The sequence below is a fragment of the Motacilla alba genome, chromosome 9 (assembly GCF_015832195.1).
Source record: "Motacilla alba alba isolate MOTALB_02 chromosome 9, Motacilla_alba_V1.0_pri, whole genome shotgun sequence".
NCBI classification, from domain to species: Eukaryota; Metazoa; Chordata; class Aves; order Passeriformes; family Motacillidae; genus Motacilla; species Motacilla alba.
In genome coordinates, this window is record NC_052024.1 from 4712504 (window position 1) to 4728642 (window position 16139).

Genomic DNA, 16139 nt, shown 5'->3' on the forward strand with positions numbered 1-16139 from the left:
CAGAGCCCCCAGCACTGTAAATCCCAACACACTGGCTGATGTGGTGAAGCAGGATTCAGAAATCAACCACCCAGACTCAGCAATGATGAGCAGATCAACACACCAAGGACTGAAGTTTATTTCAGACTTTCGCCCTAGTGGCATCACAGAACATGGTTCAATGCAATCCCAATCCAGGCCAGAGGCTGCCTCCTCTAGGAGGAAGGCCTTCCTTGGCTATTTCAAGCTTCTAGAAGCTTATTCTTCTGCAGGTTTACAAGCATTACCAATATTGCAGTGGATTATACTATTTCACACATCCCCAAAGAAATGGCGGTGCATTGTTATCAGAAATGTGCAAGCTAAAGGGGAGGTAACAGAATGGAAAGGGACAGAGGAGCCCCAACTGCAGCTCGTTCTCAGAAGCCTCAATATGGACGTGAACCATGGCACTGGGTCAATCAGATCAGACACCCAGGCACAGTGAGAGGCTCCAGAATGAACACAGGTAAATCACATCATCAGACACCCAGGCACAGTGAGAGGCTCCAGAATGAACACAGGTAAATCACATCATCAGACACCCAGGCACAGTGAGAGGCTCCTGAATGAACACAGGTAAATCACATCATCAGACACCCAGGCACAATGAGAGGCTCCAGAATGAACACAGGTAAATCACATCATCAGACACCCAGGCACAGTGGGAGGCTCCAGAATGAACACAGGCTGCTACAGGGAACTTGTCACAACCTGCTGCTGCTGCTGCACAACCCTGAACATCTGCCTGTCGCCAGCCTCACAGCAGGCTGGGTACAACCCGCCCACAATCCCAAACCCAGCAGCTACTGCGCACCCATCACAGACTGTCAGTGGGCTAAAGGGCTTTACAGAGTGAGGTAACAGAATTATTGTCCTAAAAACAGCACTTGCACTTCACTGGATATATCAGAACACTTTCAGCAGCTCAGTTTTGTTTCAGTGTGTGGTGTCTGCCACGATTAGAAGTACACTTTCCATCCAGGTGTGCATCTATGTAAATCTTCCCTTTCCATAGTGCCATGAAGTGGGATTTTGTACTCCTGCAAAGACAGGCATGTGGAACACTGAAAAAGTACAGCCTGCAAAAAGCTTCTGTTCTTCAAAGCCAAGCACTTAAAAGCTATGAAATGAAGATTTCAGAACACATATACAAGAGAACCTGACCTTGAACTGTAACTCTTGTACCATACACACTGGCTTCTACACCTTGGGGTACTCAAACATCTGCTCCTTGGGAGACATCTCCTTCATCCTCCTGCAACCTTAGAGGCTCTTTGCTGCATTTTTTCCAGTACCTGTGAGTTCCCCAACTCCCATGGAAAACTACCTTGGGTGCTGCTAACAACTGTCACTGAGAGCACAGCACTGGCTGGCTGGCGGAGCTTCATGCTGTGACTCTGTCCAAGGCAGGCTGAGTGGGGTTTTAACAGGGCCCTGAAGCTTTTCAAGAATCACAAAGAATACACACTTTCAGCTCCCTTTCATAACAGTCAGGCAACAAAGGAACAAGAGGATTTCTAGCCACTATAGATGCTGTGCAAGTACCATAAAGCACTTTTGATGGGAAATCCTCTCTGTGGCCAACTCCTCAAAACAATGACATCAGCAAAGATGTTTCACAGTATAAAATGAAGACAATTAACATCATCTGCTGCAATAAGAGATGCCTAGACTCCATTTCTAACGTACAAAATTGCATTTGGCCTCTAATTTCCCAGGACTCTGCTCAGCCCTGGTGAAGGGACACCTGGAGTACTGGGCTTCTCAAGAGAAGAGCCACAGAGCTACAAGAGAGGGTTCAGTGAAGGACCACAGAGAGGATTAAAGGAACTGCAGCACCTCTACCATGAGAAGACACTGAGAAAGCTGGAGCTGTTCAGCCTGGAGGAGAGCTGGCTCAGGGGGATCTCATCAATGTACATAAATATTCAAAGGTGTGTGCAGAGAGGATGGAAGCAGGCTCTTCCCACCAGTGCCCAATGAGAAGATCCAAAAATCAGGCACAAACTGAAACAAAGGAGGGTCTGCCTGAGCAGCAAGAAAAACTCATACAGGGAGGGTGACTGAGCACTGGCACAGGCTGCCCACAGAGGTGGCGAGGTCTCCATCCTCTGAGACGTTCAAAAGCTCCTGGATGTGGCGCTGGACAAGCAGCTCTGGGTGGCCCAGCTTGAGCAAGAGGTGGGACCAGATGAGCTGCAGAGGTCCCTGCCAACCTCAACCACCCTGTGAGTCACCACCTCAATTTAAAAACCAAACAAACAACCCTCTGCTGTAATAGATTTTGCATTGATGTTGCATCTTGCAGCCAGACAACTCATTTTAGTAAACTGCACAATGGCTTTTAATGAAATTCTAGAACACATAAGTACAAGTCACATAAGTGAAATTAATTTAACTCTGTAATTGAGTGAGTGCAAATATAAAACTAACAACAGACAGCATTCAGTGATTGCTCAGAAGAAACCAGGCCAGAGAACACTAAATTTGGAAACTCAATGTAAACATTGTAGGACTTCTGACTTTAAAATTCCCCTGCACTTCTAATTTAGCCCCCCGTATACATGCATTATGACAGCCCTTCGTTACACTAATAATGTGGTGGTATTTTCCCCCCATGGGACTAAAGTCTCAGTTAACATCCAGACCAGACTCCTAAAAAGATCCAGAGCCATGTGACGGGAGGGCTATCCACAAGACCAATTTCACAGCTGAAAAGCACAGTCTCCAAAAAAAAAAAAACCCTGCAGGGACAGAAAGGGTTGTCCTCATGCTTAAGCACCTTATTGCTGCCACGAATGCTGCAAAAGAACAGCACGCAATGCCAGGAGAACTGCTTAAGCCAAGTTTTCACAGGCAGCTATTGATTCTGGTCCATCAGAGGGTAGAATCTGTGAGGCTGAGCTCAGAACTGCTGGGAACTCACAATCAAGGTCTAAGAGATACACCAGGAATGCACAAAGTGCCAAATAACACTGTGTTCTGAAACAGACTAGATCCAATCCTTAATTATTCAAGTGAGCTACCTAATTATAATGAGTATTTTCTACCTTATTCTCTAAACCTTAGATTGGTACCTGCAAAACAGGGATATGCCAGCCTTCACACCCCAGGATCCTGTGAAAAGCAGAACAATGGAGCATTTCAACACGAGGCAAACACCACATTCTGATTCCATGGGAAAACTGGAATGAAAGTCACTAAATCAAGTACAGACCTCCTACTGAGGAACTCATCACTAGCTCCACACCACCTGCATGTTCAGCACCACAGGGGTGGTCACTGAAAAAAGGGACAGGATCAGGGGTGCTCTCACACCTGTTCAGTCACTACGTAAGGCTAACAAAACTTTCTTCAGGTCTAAGCACAGGCCCTAAAAAGGTTCTCCAGATGAACCAGCTCTGAAAAGCTACAGATGATGGTGCCAAGAGAGTTCACAGACACCCCTAAAATGGTTGTGGTGCTCTGGATGTCTCTCCCCAAAAAGCAGCACTTCCCTTCCTTGTCCCCAACTCCCCCTCACCCTGTACCTCATCACTGCTCTCACCCTGACACCTCTGCCCCCTGCTGCCATTGCTGGAATCATCTCAGCCAAGTTCCCTCAGCTAACTCCTTCCTACTCCATCCCCTCCAGTGCCGAATCCTGCCTGGTGTAAGTGGAATCTGACACGTTCAACTATGTGAAAACCACAGATTATTTTTCCCAAAGGCTTGTAGTCTGGATGGCTGGGAATATTTTCCATGGGAATGGCAAGAGATATTTCTGACAGAGACACCATATGCCTGCCATATAGCAAGTCCTGCTTTCACACCCTGAGAACTCCACAGCGTTTCGAAATAAAAATCCACCTCACACAACAAGACGAGCCAGTTTCCTCTAGTTTTCTTCTACATAAAGTTCTGAAGACTACAAAACAATTCCTCCTAAGGCAGACACATGGTCAGAATTCCACAGCCCGACGGTGGAAATCTGGCGTGAGCATACAGGAAAGGAGCAGGCAGTTTTCACTGTAAATCACTGTTTCTGTCCTTCATCCGTGCCACAAAGAACAGCAGCCACAAATAATCTGCAGCAAGTTCCTATTTCACTTACAAGAGCCACAACCTGATTAAAACACAACCCATGGTTCTGCAAGACACCGAAGCCCGGGTTTGGGGAAAGCAGCAACACCAGACACTCCACTGAACCGTGTCAGCCTGGCTGATGGAGAGACCACGTGGGGATATGGCCCCACAGAGCTTCCACCAGACCCGGGGATGTTCCAGCTCTGTCTGTGACTGATTCAGCAGCCACATGTGGGCTTGCATTTATTCCTAATCAAATTTGTCACCTAAAGATGCACAGGGGTGACATTTAGAAGCATGAAAACAGCACGGGCTGTAGTAACTGTAGTCATTCCATGTAACGTTTGGGTTTATGAGCAGAAAATCTGAGAGTTTCTGTTCAGCCACAGCAAGACAGTAGCTGAGACGAGATTGTTTAGAGACAAAAGGTGAAAGAATCCAGTTTCTATTAGCAGCTTCACTGAACTTAACACTTCACTTCACAAGCAACCTCATTCTCCTATCCCCCGTGACTGACTATCCCAGCAGCTGCTGACCCACGGCTTGTCTCAGGGAAGTTCCAGAAGCTGAACCCCCTCGCTGCCCTTTGCAAGTTCACACATCAGTACGAGACCTTAAACCATGAACTTGATTGTATGTGAATCCCGATCAGATGCTACGAAATGCAACGTATGAAAAGCTGGGTTTGCTTTCAGAATCGTGAACACCTGGAACAAAACTGTCTGTCCCTCTGGATTTTCTTCTGCCAAAAGAATACACAAAGTTATTGATAAGTTGGCCTGTGTCTAAATGCCTCCTTAAACTACATCTCACCTGCAGCCAAGAGCACGCGTAGAAATACCCCTAAAATGAAATCTGCTTATGCCAACAACACAATTTTGATCATGGAAGTTTAGTTTGCAACAGGTTTCCAGTGATCTGAACCCCACTAACTGAAGGAGGTCCCAGTTTACCTCCACATTAGATTCCAATTTATCCAAGTCTCTGGGGTCACAGAGGCAGAACAGATCATTCATGTCAGATACTAAAAGTGATATAAACCAGTTACAGACAGCTGAGCAGTAAGTGCCTTCAGCCATGGAGCAACAGACACCCATAAGTGAGGCTAGAGGAGGAAATTTAGCTTAGAAAATAGTAACAGCACATCCTGCCTCCTCAGTTGCTACTTCACGATGAATAATTATGCCAGTGGGCCACGGAAGCCTGAACAAATCCAACTAACAGAGATTTCAGGCACTAGACATAGGAGAGCTCAAACCTTACCATTCAGATTAACTACTTATTAAGAATCCCAGCTCAGCAGCAAGCCAGACATTTTCACCCTCTATCTGTACCAGAGCATCCGGCAGCAAGCACGTGCCACGTACAAATGACAACAGCAGGACACGGATCACCAGGGCAAACCACGAGGGAAAAATGTTTACAGTGTTCTTCAGTCCCCAGATCCCCCGACTTGGGTCAGCTGTGTGCTCACAGAGTGCCAATTAACTGGAGATATTTTTATTTTGTCCGTTTGATGCAAATAAAGTCTTGCACTGACAGTTTTCCAGCTTGCAGAGATACAGGGCACTTGGGAAAAACAAATCACCGGGGACACCAACAGATTTGTTTTGAGACTCCAGCCACCAACTCTAAACAAGAGCCTATAGGAGCCAAAGCCTACAGAAAACAAATCTTTGTTTAAGTCAGACTCTCCAAGCACAGAACTCCTGTGAAAGCCTTCCACAGCGGGCCAGATGGGGGACTTCAGGAACTGCCTCCAAGTCCTTGCGCAGCAATTGTCAGCCTGCCTAGAAATTAAGATTCCTTTCACACACACACACACCCAATTATTGCCAGGTCTCCTCTCTGCCCTCTGCATGTCGCTTGCCTGGCTAATTAAATCATGGGCCTGAGCTCACCTCTTCCAGGGCTTACGCTGCTCCCACAGGACATCATCCCTGGTTGCTCCAATCTGGGAAGCCCCTCACCATAAGGGTGACGCCTTTTCTTCCCCTAACCACACACACACAAGGCAGCACAGAGACCCCTTTGACTCGTCTATTCTCACCATGACCCCAGTCCTACAAAACCCAGAGATCCCTGGGATCACCCATCCCCACCCCAGCCCCACAGTTCTCCATCCCCTCCTGAGCTCCAGTCCTTCATCCCTGTTCACGACCCTTTCCATCCTCCTCTGCACCCGCAAATCTGCATCCCGCAGACATCCCCCATCTCCTAGATGCCCCCAGCAAAGCCCTGGTCCTGCCGACACCAACCATCCCCACCCCAGCGCCTCAGCCCCCACCTCCCGAGCCCCAGGTCCTTCATCCTCGCTCGCAGCCGCTCCCACAGAACCACACAAATCTCTGGATTCACCCATTCCCATCCCAGACTCACAGACCCCCATCCTCTCATGAGCTGGAGATCCTTCATCCCCACTCACAGCCTCTCCACCCTCCCCAGCATCCGAGATCTGTTTCCATCCCAACATTCCCATGGACACCCCAATTCCCTGCTGGACCTCACAGCCACCTCCGGTCCTGCTACCGCCCATCATTCCCAGCCCAGTCCCACAGCCCCCCGTCCTTTTCCAGCCCCTAAACTTCTACCCCAGGCCCGCAGAACTCCCCTCAGCCCCTCCGGAGCGGCCGGACTCCCCCCGCCTGAGCCCCGCACGGCCCCCGGGCCCCGTGTCGCACTCACCGATCAGCTGCCGCACCTCCTCCTCGCTCAGGTAGATGCTGAGGCTGGGCCCGGGGCCGCTGGGGGGCCAGTCCGGGGCATGCGGGCCGGGGCCGGGCTGGCCCTGGACGCCGGCGGGCAGCACCAGCAGCAGCAGCAGCGGCGGCGGCAGGAGGCGGAGGAGATGGCGGCGCGGGCCCCGCACCCGCCGGCCCCGCCGCGGCCCCGCGTCCGCTTCCCCCGCCGCCTCACGGGGCCGGCCCCGCCGCCCCCCGCCGGGCTCCCGGCGCCGCGGCACCATCGCTCCGCGGGGACGGAGGGACGGACGCAGGGCCGGGGGGAAGCGGGCGGGACCCCCCGCCCCGCCGGACCCTCGCACGGCGCGGCCGCCGCCAGGCCCCGCCCCGCGCACGCGCCGCTCCCGCCGCCGCGGGCGGCCCCTCAGCGCGGGCGGGAGGGGCGGGATCCCCCTCACGGCTCTTCCCGCCTCTTCCCGCAGCCCGCCCGGCGCCGGGAGGAAGAGGAGGAGGGACGGAGAGCATCCCCGGCCTCTGCGTAGTGCCGGTCACAGAATGACAGAGTCGCTGAGGTCGGAGAAGACTTCGAAGACCATCGAGTCCGAGCTGTGACCGATCCCCCCCTTGTCACCCAGCCCAGAGCACTGAGTGCCACGTCCAGGCCTTCCTTGGACACCTCCAGGGACGGGGACTCCAAACCTCCCCGGGCAGTTCCTGCCAATGCCTGACCACCATTTCCATGCTGCCCAATATGAACCTGCCCTGGCACAGCTTGAGGCCATTCCTTCTCTGTGGCATTCACATTCTCTGGAAAAATCCTTTTGTCCAGGATTTTTCTCCTGTTAAGCTGAGAAGCCTCAGAGAAAAGGAAAACAGTTCTTATTTCATTCGCTCCTCCTTTGTTTTGCTCATGAGGAATGTGTTTGGGGATTGTTTACCCACAGGTGATTGTTTCATTGGATTCTGGTGTGAGTTGTTTTCACTCCTTGGTCAATCAGGGCCAAGCTGTGTCGGGACTCTGGAGAGAGTCACAAGTTTTCATTATTACCTTTTTAGCATTCTGTAAGTATCCTTTCTGTATTCTTTAGTATAGTTTATATAGTATTCTTTAATATATTATAGTATCATAAAATAATAAATTAGCCTTCTGAGAACAGGGAGTCAGATTCATCGTTCCTTCCTCCATCAGGGCACTCCACAAATACAATGCTTCTCATCCCATCCCTGTTCCCTGGGAGCAGAGCCTGACCTCCTCTGGCTGTCCCCTCCTGGCAGGGAGTTGTGCAGAGCCACAAGGTCCCCCTGAGCCTCCTGCTCTCCAGGCTGAGCCCCTTTCCCAGCTCCCTCAGCCTCTCCTGGTGCTCCATCCCCTTCCCCAGCTCTGTTTCCTTCTCTGGACACGCTTCAGCCCCTCCATGTCCTACTTGTCGTGAGGGCCAGAACTGGACATAGCACTTGAGGGGCCTCACAGTGCCCAGTCATTGTCACTGCCCTGGTCCCGCTGGACCATTGGCCTCTTGTGCACATGGGCACACCGGGTCTCATGTCCAGCCCCTGTTGACCAGCATCTCCAAAGCCTTGGCCAGGTCCTTTATGGCATCTGACCCCAATCCCCATCAGTGGGATCCACCCACTGAATCACCTCATGCTCATCCTGAAACCCTGCACATCCCTGTGCTCCCACTTAGCTGTGGTTGACTCCATCCCCAAATCCTTCCAGCCTGCCCCAGCCATGCATCCAGGATGGGCGAGGGGGTCATGGCCAAAACTGGAAATGCTCTGCCAAAATATCCCTGGAAAAAGATAATCCCAGAGTGACAGACTGTGGGATGCCTGGTGCCCACCAAAGCTGCTGCATCAGCTGGACAGGGGAGAGACAATATAATGCTCCTAAGCTGAGATAAAAACAGGAAGAGACCACTCAGCAATTACTGTCAAGGGCAAAACAGGAGGGAAGTTTGAGGAAATTAATGGAATTTATTACCAGATTTGTAGGATAATGAGAAGTCTGTTTTGGAGCCGGCCGGCATCAGCTCCATCAGACACAGGGGAAGCTTCTGGCAGCTTCTCAAAGAAGCCTCTCCTTTAGCTCCCCCACTGCCCAAAACCCAACACACTGCTCAGAAGCTTTCCCACTTGGAAATACTGCTGGAATACCAGTGTTTTAGGAGAATTTCCTTTTTTGGTAATTTTTTAAAACAAAAAATTAGGTTTTTTTTTTAATGCACTGTTTAAAAGTATATAAAACATCCTGATGTTACATTTAATGTTTTAATCTGCTTTTTTATCTTACAGTCCTCTCAGAGCTAAGAAGCAGCAGCATTTCATTTCACTGTAACAAAGGGCCTTTGGCCCACAGAGGATGGGGATTTCAGCTCCAGCCAAGCCATTGCTGCCTGTAACAATCCTGAAGTAAAATCCAAACTGTAAACACATCTCCTGTTCTGTTACAGTATGGAATGCCAGCAGCAGGGCTGCTTGACAGCTGATATATTTTAAAAGAATGCAATAATAATCAAGTCCAATGATGCAAACATTAAATTCCAGTGTGAGGCTTTGAATCTCCTATACAAACATTCCTGACCTTTTCCCAAAATCCTCTGCTGTGCAGTATTTCAAAAGTAAGGATTTCTGTGGCAGTTTGGTGCAAAACCCTTTTTCAAGGTGTCCGCCTTTCCCCCGAAACACAAAACCTTTGTTCCAATTGGCTTAGGAAGGGGATTTTGTTTTTCTGAGCTAGCTGCTGACCTAACCACACCTCGTTCCTCATTTGTCTGGGCTGAAGAGCCACCTGCATTGTCACCTTCCTACCTGCTGTCACACCTGGCTGCTCTCCAGCTCCTCTGGAATCCCCAGAGCAGTGACAGCTTTGCTCTTAGCAAATCCATCGCTGGGAGCTGCCCACTTGGTTGAGATTTTCAGCACAAGCATCACAATATTCACTTATGACCATTAAATCCCTTAATGTCTTCAAGTTCTACGCTCCCTCCTGACCTGCCAGAAGGTTTTTTTCCTGTGGGACACGGTGACAGGAGGACACTGCAGGCTAATTGGCCACAGCAGGGTTTAATCACTGAGTCTTTCAGCTCATAATCATAAGAGTGGAAAGTGTGTAGGAAGCTCTGTTCTTCTCATCACTGAGGTGAAAAAGGAGAAATTGCTCACACTCCTCCCCACAATATCAATCACTTACTTAAACAGTGTAAAAAAAAAATTAATACCGAACTGGGATGAAGCTGGAAATTACATGCAGGCCTGTCGTTGGGGGATGTGGCCCAGGCTGCAGAGCCCTCCACACCACAGCTTCTCCACAGGCCATTTCCTCAGCCTGGAAACACGGCGCCTGGGCATCTGTGTTTATTTGCCCTGCAGATGTAGCCTAAATCCCAGACTCCACGTGGTTTCTGATGCACCTCACTTAGGGGCTCGCGGACAGACAGACAACGTGTGGTATCTGATGTGAGCAAAACAAAGACTGAGGCTTGGCCAAGACCAGCCAGAGACCAAGCAAAATTTTGATGCCATTTTCTGGTGACATTAGCAGGCAGCTTATGTGGGCACAGTGTCGGCATGGATTTGTCTCTTGGAGGGATCCCTGCTTCACTCACAGTGAGTGTGAAGGAACAGCAGAAATTGCTGCTGCTCTCTGGAGGTTGGAGGAGCCCAGTGAGGTTGAAAACATGGTGTGGGCACCAGGCAGGAGGAAAACAGCTATTTTAACTGTGAGTTTGTCAAGGAGTCAGAAGAAGAGATAGAAAAACATGGACACTCCTCAGCTGTGAAAGCCTGTAATGGTGGCGGGACCCACAGGAGCCCCAACTTGGGGGTCCATTTTTCATTTTCCACTGCACCCCATTTTCCCCAAACTCGTTTCTGGGCTGTCCATCTTCATGAGGACCTAAGGGACAATATTCATGCAGCCACCATGGATAACAAACATGACTTTAACCTTAACCTCAGCCACCCCTGCCTTGAGCATAAGGACACGATATTCAGCACAAATGTGACGTTCAGCAGAAGGGCCCGTACGGGGTTATTTCCCTGCATTTCTTTTCAGTGAGTATGTAACTTTGCCTCCTGGAAGCCACTGGCTGATTTTAACAAAAGGTCACCAAAACCACATAAACCAAACACAAATAAACACATTCTTGGGCTGCAGCTGCCAGCCTGTGCACGGCCGCTCACGGGGCTACAGGCCTGGCTGGGCCCCCCTTGCCCATGAAGCATGAATTGCTTGCTGGGCTCTGATGTTGTAATTAAAATGCAGGCTGCAAGGATAATTGGGGGTATTGGAAGCCAAATGAAGGTTTCATGGATGTCAAGAAACATCTCATAGAAAAAAGGTGAAAAATGCAATTCACAAGCCAGCTCAAACACTGAAGATCTTGTGTTGATTTTTTTTGGCTGCACAGACTATTTTTGGCAGGATCGAGTTCACGGTCTTTCAAAACCATTCTGGGGAAGATTATATTGCAAGAGGATACACAAAGTCTGTCCGTGGCAAGCTGCTAGCAATAGCTGTGAACTCGCAGCACTCTCATGGAAAAGTTTTGCTTGGATAGACACTGGGATGCCTCACTGCGTGTGCTCCCAGCCCGATTGTATCAGCATTTACCACCGCCGCGTCCCGAGAGGCGCTGAGGAGCTGGGACTCATTTCTGCATGTAAAACAAATCTGTAAAAGCAAATAGCTGACAATTAATGGCACCGATAGGAATTTGATACATGAGGGCCTCATGGAAGACACATGATATAGGGATGTTTACGTGGGTGCTGGAAGGTGGGAGGCAGGGCTTTGGGAATGACTGCTCCCTGTCCAGACTCGCTCGCACACGCTGCTGCGATAGGGGGTGGCTTTCCCCACCTCCTCTTTATGATTGTAAGTGACTGCGCAGCATTCCCTGGGGAGGAGAGCTGGCCCCTTCACACAGACACAGGAATGAAGTCCTGCTGCCTCTTCCAATCAGTCTTCCAACATTTTCCCCTTCAAACAGCTTCTCTCCTTTACGAGTACCAGGTGACCTCAGTGCTTGGATGGCTTCCAACTCAACTGCACCTTGGTTCCATGGCCCAGGAATCTTCAGTTCATCATTTGCTCAAGGACCTCTGCCCGCAAGGCTTCTCTGCAGAAATGCTCTGGTGCTTTGGCTTTGCTCGTGAATGAGCATTAGAAATGGGCAAGAGGGGCTTCAGATTTAGGAACGCTAGGAAAAGATGGCACATCTGAGCTTGAGCAAGCAGCAGGCTTCCTAAGCTATTTAGTATTGATTGATCTCTTTATTATTTAGTATCCCCCTTTATTTAGTATTTATTTGCCCCTTTCCATGAGCAAGGATGCATCCATACACCTCTGAGTAGGGATAAACCCATTCGTTTGCTCTGCTTCACTTCCTGCCGTTTCCTGAGGGGTTTCCTACTTCTGTCTTTCACAGAGCACGGTGCCCCAGGATTTCCAGTTCTCCTTGCTCATCAGGGTGGAACAAACTGGTGGCTTACTGCTCATTTTCTCCCACATCTCTGAATTTGCCATGTCTTTTCCCAAAGCAGGAAGAGAACTGAGAAGGAGGGAATGGACAACATATTGAGTAATATAAATAGACAGATGGCTTTACTCAAATCAGCACTGACCCGTGCAGTCTTCCAGGGGAGGGAAGAGCTGAAATTTCAAAGTTTCAAATGTACGGACCTTCCCACAAACTCTTTTTGTCCTGTTACATCAACTATAAACAGGCAGTACTGGGAAGACCAGCGTCCCCTGTTACTTGAATAGCACTGAGGTGAAGATAAAAGCCTTCAGACTTCCAACCTGCTCCTCTTTGCGCCAGATTTCTATTTTTCCTTTATTTATTTCCTAATTGTGCACACAGGTCTGTAAAGCTGCCCTGGAGAAGGAAGGGCTGTCTGCTCCGTTGCTGCAGTCAGACTGCTCGGGCTGGGATACACAGAGAGGAGAGGAAAAGTCACACAGCAGCAGAGGGAAATGTGGGTACAAGTTCCTGGAAATGTAGCATTTAATGGAAAAAACATCCTGGGAACATGAAGCTGGCTAGAGCTGCTGTGGCTTGAAGCAAGGGAGGCTGGGGGAGAGTAGAGCCTCGGAATACGGTTTCAGCATGTGGTTGGGAAGGCACATGCCATTTCTGTGTTTGCCTTATAAGGGGAGTGTGCATGCCATGATATTGCTAAATGTGAAATAAATTGTTTGTGTTTGGGGGCTAGCTGTGTCACCTCTTCCCTCCCCAGGACACCCGGGGGCTGCTGGCTGATGTTTGTGTGTCATTGGGAGCCTTTTCCTTGCCAGTGGATGCCAGGGTTTGGGGCCATGGGTGTTGCACAACAAGGTTTATAATGCTGGTACAGTATGTTGTGCACTCGGTCAGAGCTTGATGCTCAGGTGAGAGTTGGTATCAGGACAGAAAATTACAAATCAAACCATTTTCAATGGAAAAAATGAGGGAAAATTGAGTATCTGTTGGAAGGAAAACTGAGTATCTGTTGGAGGAAGAAGAGAAAGAAAGCAGGCACCTGAACCTACTCCTACTTGGTCTTTTGTTGGCTTTTCAGTGCAAATGATCCTTCAATATTCACCTCCAGGGGTTTTATTATGTCTCTGCTCAAATAACAGACCTTTCATTGCAGTTCAGCACATGCCTCCAAACACAGCACCCATCCTCAGAGAGCTCAGTCTTCTCCATGACTTCCCCTTTCCCTTGGGAAGCCAACAGAGCAGCAGTTCCAAACTGATGTGGTTGTGTTTTACAGGTCACTTATGCAAGTGTTTCCCTGTGCTCTGGCAATGGGAGCTGGTTTATGGTTTACCACGGTTTTTCAGAGCCCCCACACAATACAGGAATGGAGATAATTAATTGTAGGAATCACTGGATCCCATCCCTCTTTTACAAAAGCACAATTGGAGCATTTTCCCAGGAAGGGGAAAATATTTATGTGACTTTCTCTCTGAGAAAGTATTAAAATTCCCATTTTCACTGGAATAAATGAGGAGCAGAATGAAGTACTAAGCAAATCCCACACCCTCTACAGAAGAGATTGTGGAGCCCCTGGATCCATCAAAACTGGAAGCAGGAAAGAGCAGGACTCTCCCACTCCTCTCAGGGTTTAGATTGCTCTGGGCAGCAGCAAGCCTGAATTTCTTCAGGTGGCAGAGATCTACCTCGTCTCCCATTTTCTGTGCAAATGGCATGACAGTTCTTGGAATGTCACTAGCACCAGCCAGCAGAGGGGCTGGGAAGCTGCAGACCCAGGTACTTTTCTCTCTTCCCAGTACTGGGCAATGCTGTTGAACACTGAGCTCACCTGGACGCTTTTATTGAAGACAAATATATTTTACTTCAGAAAAAACAGATTCCTCTGGCTGATACATTCTTATATGGATAAAAATAGATGGATTTTAATCATGCTTACATTGCAGATCCCACAAGCCAACTATTTTAATAGATTCAGAGTCCTTTTCTTTGGGCTTGGAACAGGCTCAACACCAATAAACCAAAAGACTTAGCAGGATGTTTTTGCCTCATTAAAATGCTTTGTGCCTTTGGCTCTATTCTGTTCTTTCAGTGCTGGTGTGTTTTCATAGATCCTCATCTTGAAATTGTGGGAAGAGTCAGGAAAAAGGCTTTGGAAAGGTGACCTGTCCTCCTCCCATCCAACCACTCCTGGGTTATTTCAGAATCCTGGCCAGACCATTTGCTCTCCAGCAGCTCCCACCACATGAAGCCCTGTATACCTGAAATTCAATGAAAATTTCTTTCAAAAAATCAAAAAGAAAAAAAAAAAACCAAAATATTTTTAAATGCTTCTGGTAAAACCTGTAGTATTTCCATGATGATTTCTGTGCTAGGAAATCTTTTAAAGCCCCAGAGACAGTGAGAAGGGATCCTGGAAGCAAGAAGGGATCCTGGAAGCAAGAACTTGCACGGGCCAGGTCTTGCCCTAGTTTGGATGATGACTGCAGGATCCTCACACATTTTCACCAGCTGATTAAAATTTTGTCTCCATTGTGGCAAAAATCCTTGGGCATTTTCTTGCTTTGCAATGACTGTTCTCAGCTGTTTTACTTGCATGAGTAAAAAAGGCTGCATTTCCTTGGATTTTCCCTGTGAGTGGAAGTCTGACCTTGAACCACTTCCATGGGTCTTATTTCAGCATTTTCTCGAGCTGTGGGTGACAGGACTGGACACTGATGGGTCACAGCAATTCATTCTGTCCCCTGTTTCCTACTGGAGGCAACTCCTTGTGGAGCAGGGTGAGGGTTAGGTCAGCTGGAAAGGAACTTTCTGCTGCTTAATATCTCTTGAACCCCACGAAAAGCAAAAGGCACGTCTTGGAAAACCATCCACGGGCATTTTTATGGGGTGAAAGCTGTATGGACTGTTTACAGCCATGCATTTCACTCGCAAAATTGCTTTTAGATTGGTGATTTTTGCATCTCACTGCCCGTGCAGTGAAATAGTCTCCTGGACGGGGCAACAGACCCCTCATTTCTAAGCTTTGTCCTGAACACGCAATGGGGCTGTCATGAAAGACTCATTATTGTCAGCACAATGGAAAACACCACTGCCATGCTCCACCGTGGGGAATGGGTGACTAAACCCAATGTAGAGATGGACTCATAGACCCATTTAAGTTAGAAAAGCCCTCTAAGAGGAAATAGTCCAAGAGTTCCCCCAGCACTGCCAAGGCTTCCACTGACCCATGCCCCCAAGTGCCACATCCACCTGGCTTTTAAGTCCCTCCAGGAGTGGGGACTCCACCAGCTGGGCCGCTGTGCCAGGGCTGAACAGCCCTTTCCATGAAGAAATTTCCCTTCATATCCAACCTAAACTTCCCCTGGCACAACTCGAGGCTGCTTCCTCCTTGTCCCGTCCCTGTTCCCGGGGAGCAGAGCCCGATCCCCGCCGGCTGTCCCCTCCTGTCAGGGACTTATGCAGAGCCACAAGGTCCCTCCTGAGCCTCCTTTTCTCCAGGCTGAGCCCCTTTCGCAGCTCCCTCAGCCGCTCCTGGTGCTCCATCCCCTTCCCCAGCCCCGTTCCCTGCCCTGGACACGCTCCATTCCCCGGGATTTGCGGGCCCGGGCGGGTGCAGGGGCGGCGCGGGCCGCCAGGTGTCGCTGTCGGCGCGGGAGAGGGAAGGGGAGGGAAGGGAAGGGAAGGGGAGGGAAGGGAAGGGGAGGGAAGGGAAGGGAAGGGAAGGAAGGGAAGGGAAGGGAAGGGAAGGGAAGGGAAGGGAAGGGAAGGGAAGGGAAGGGAAGGGAAGGGAAGGGAAGGGAAGGGAAGGGAAGGGAAGGGAAGGGAAGGGAAGGGAAGGGAAGGGAAGGGAAGGGCTGGGATCACCACCCACACTACACCCCCCCTC

The 16139-nt window shown here is 49.5% G+C and overlaps 1 protein-coding gene across 2 annotated transcripts in view; it reads right to left on the reverse strand.

Annotated features, from left to right (window-relative positions):
- The window catches only part of RYK (receptor like tyrosine kinase), a 62519-nt gene extending 55381 nt beyond the window's left edge, over positions 1–7138 (reverse strand). For both annotated transcript variants that reach the window (XM_038145880.1, XM_038145879.1), the window contains exon 1: positions 6772–7138. In XM_038145880.1, the coding sequence (XP_038001808.1) occupies positions 6772–7051 (280 nt within the window). In that variant the 5' untranslated portion in view covers positions 7052–7138. The remainder of the gene's footprint in view (positions 1–6771) is intronic.
- Between the last annotated feature and the right edge of the window lie 9001 nt (positions 7139–16139).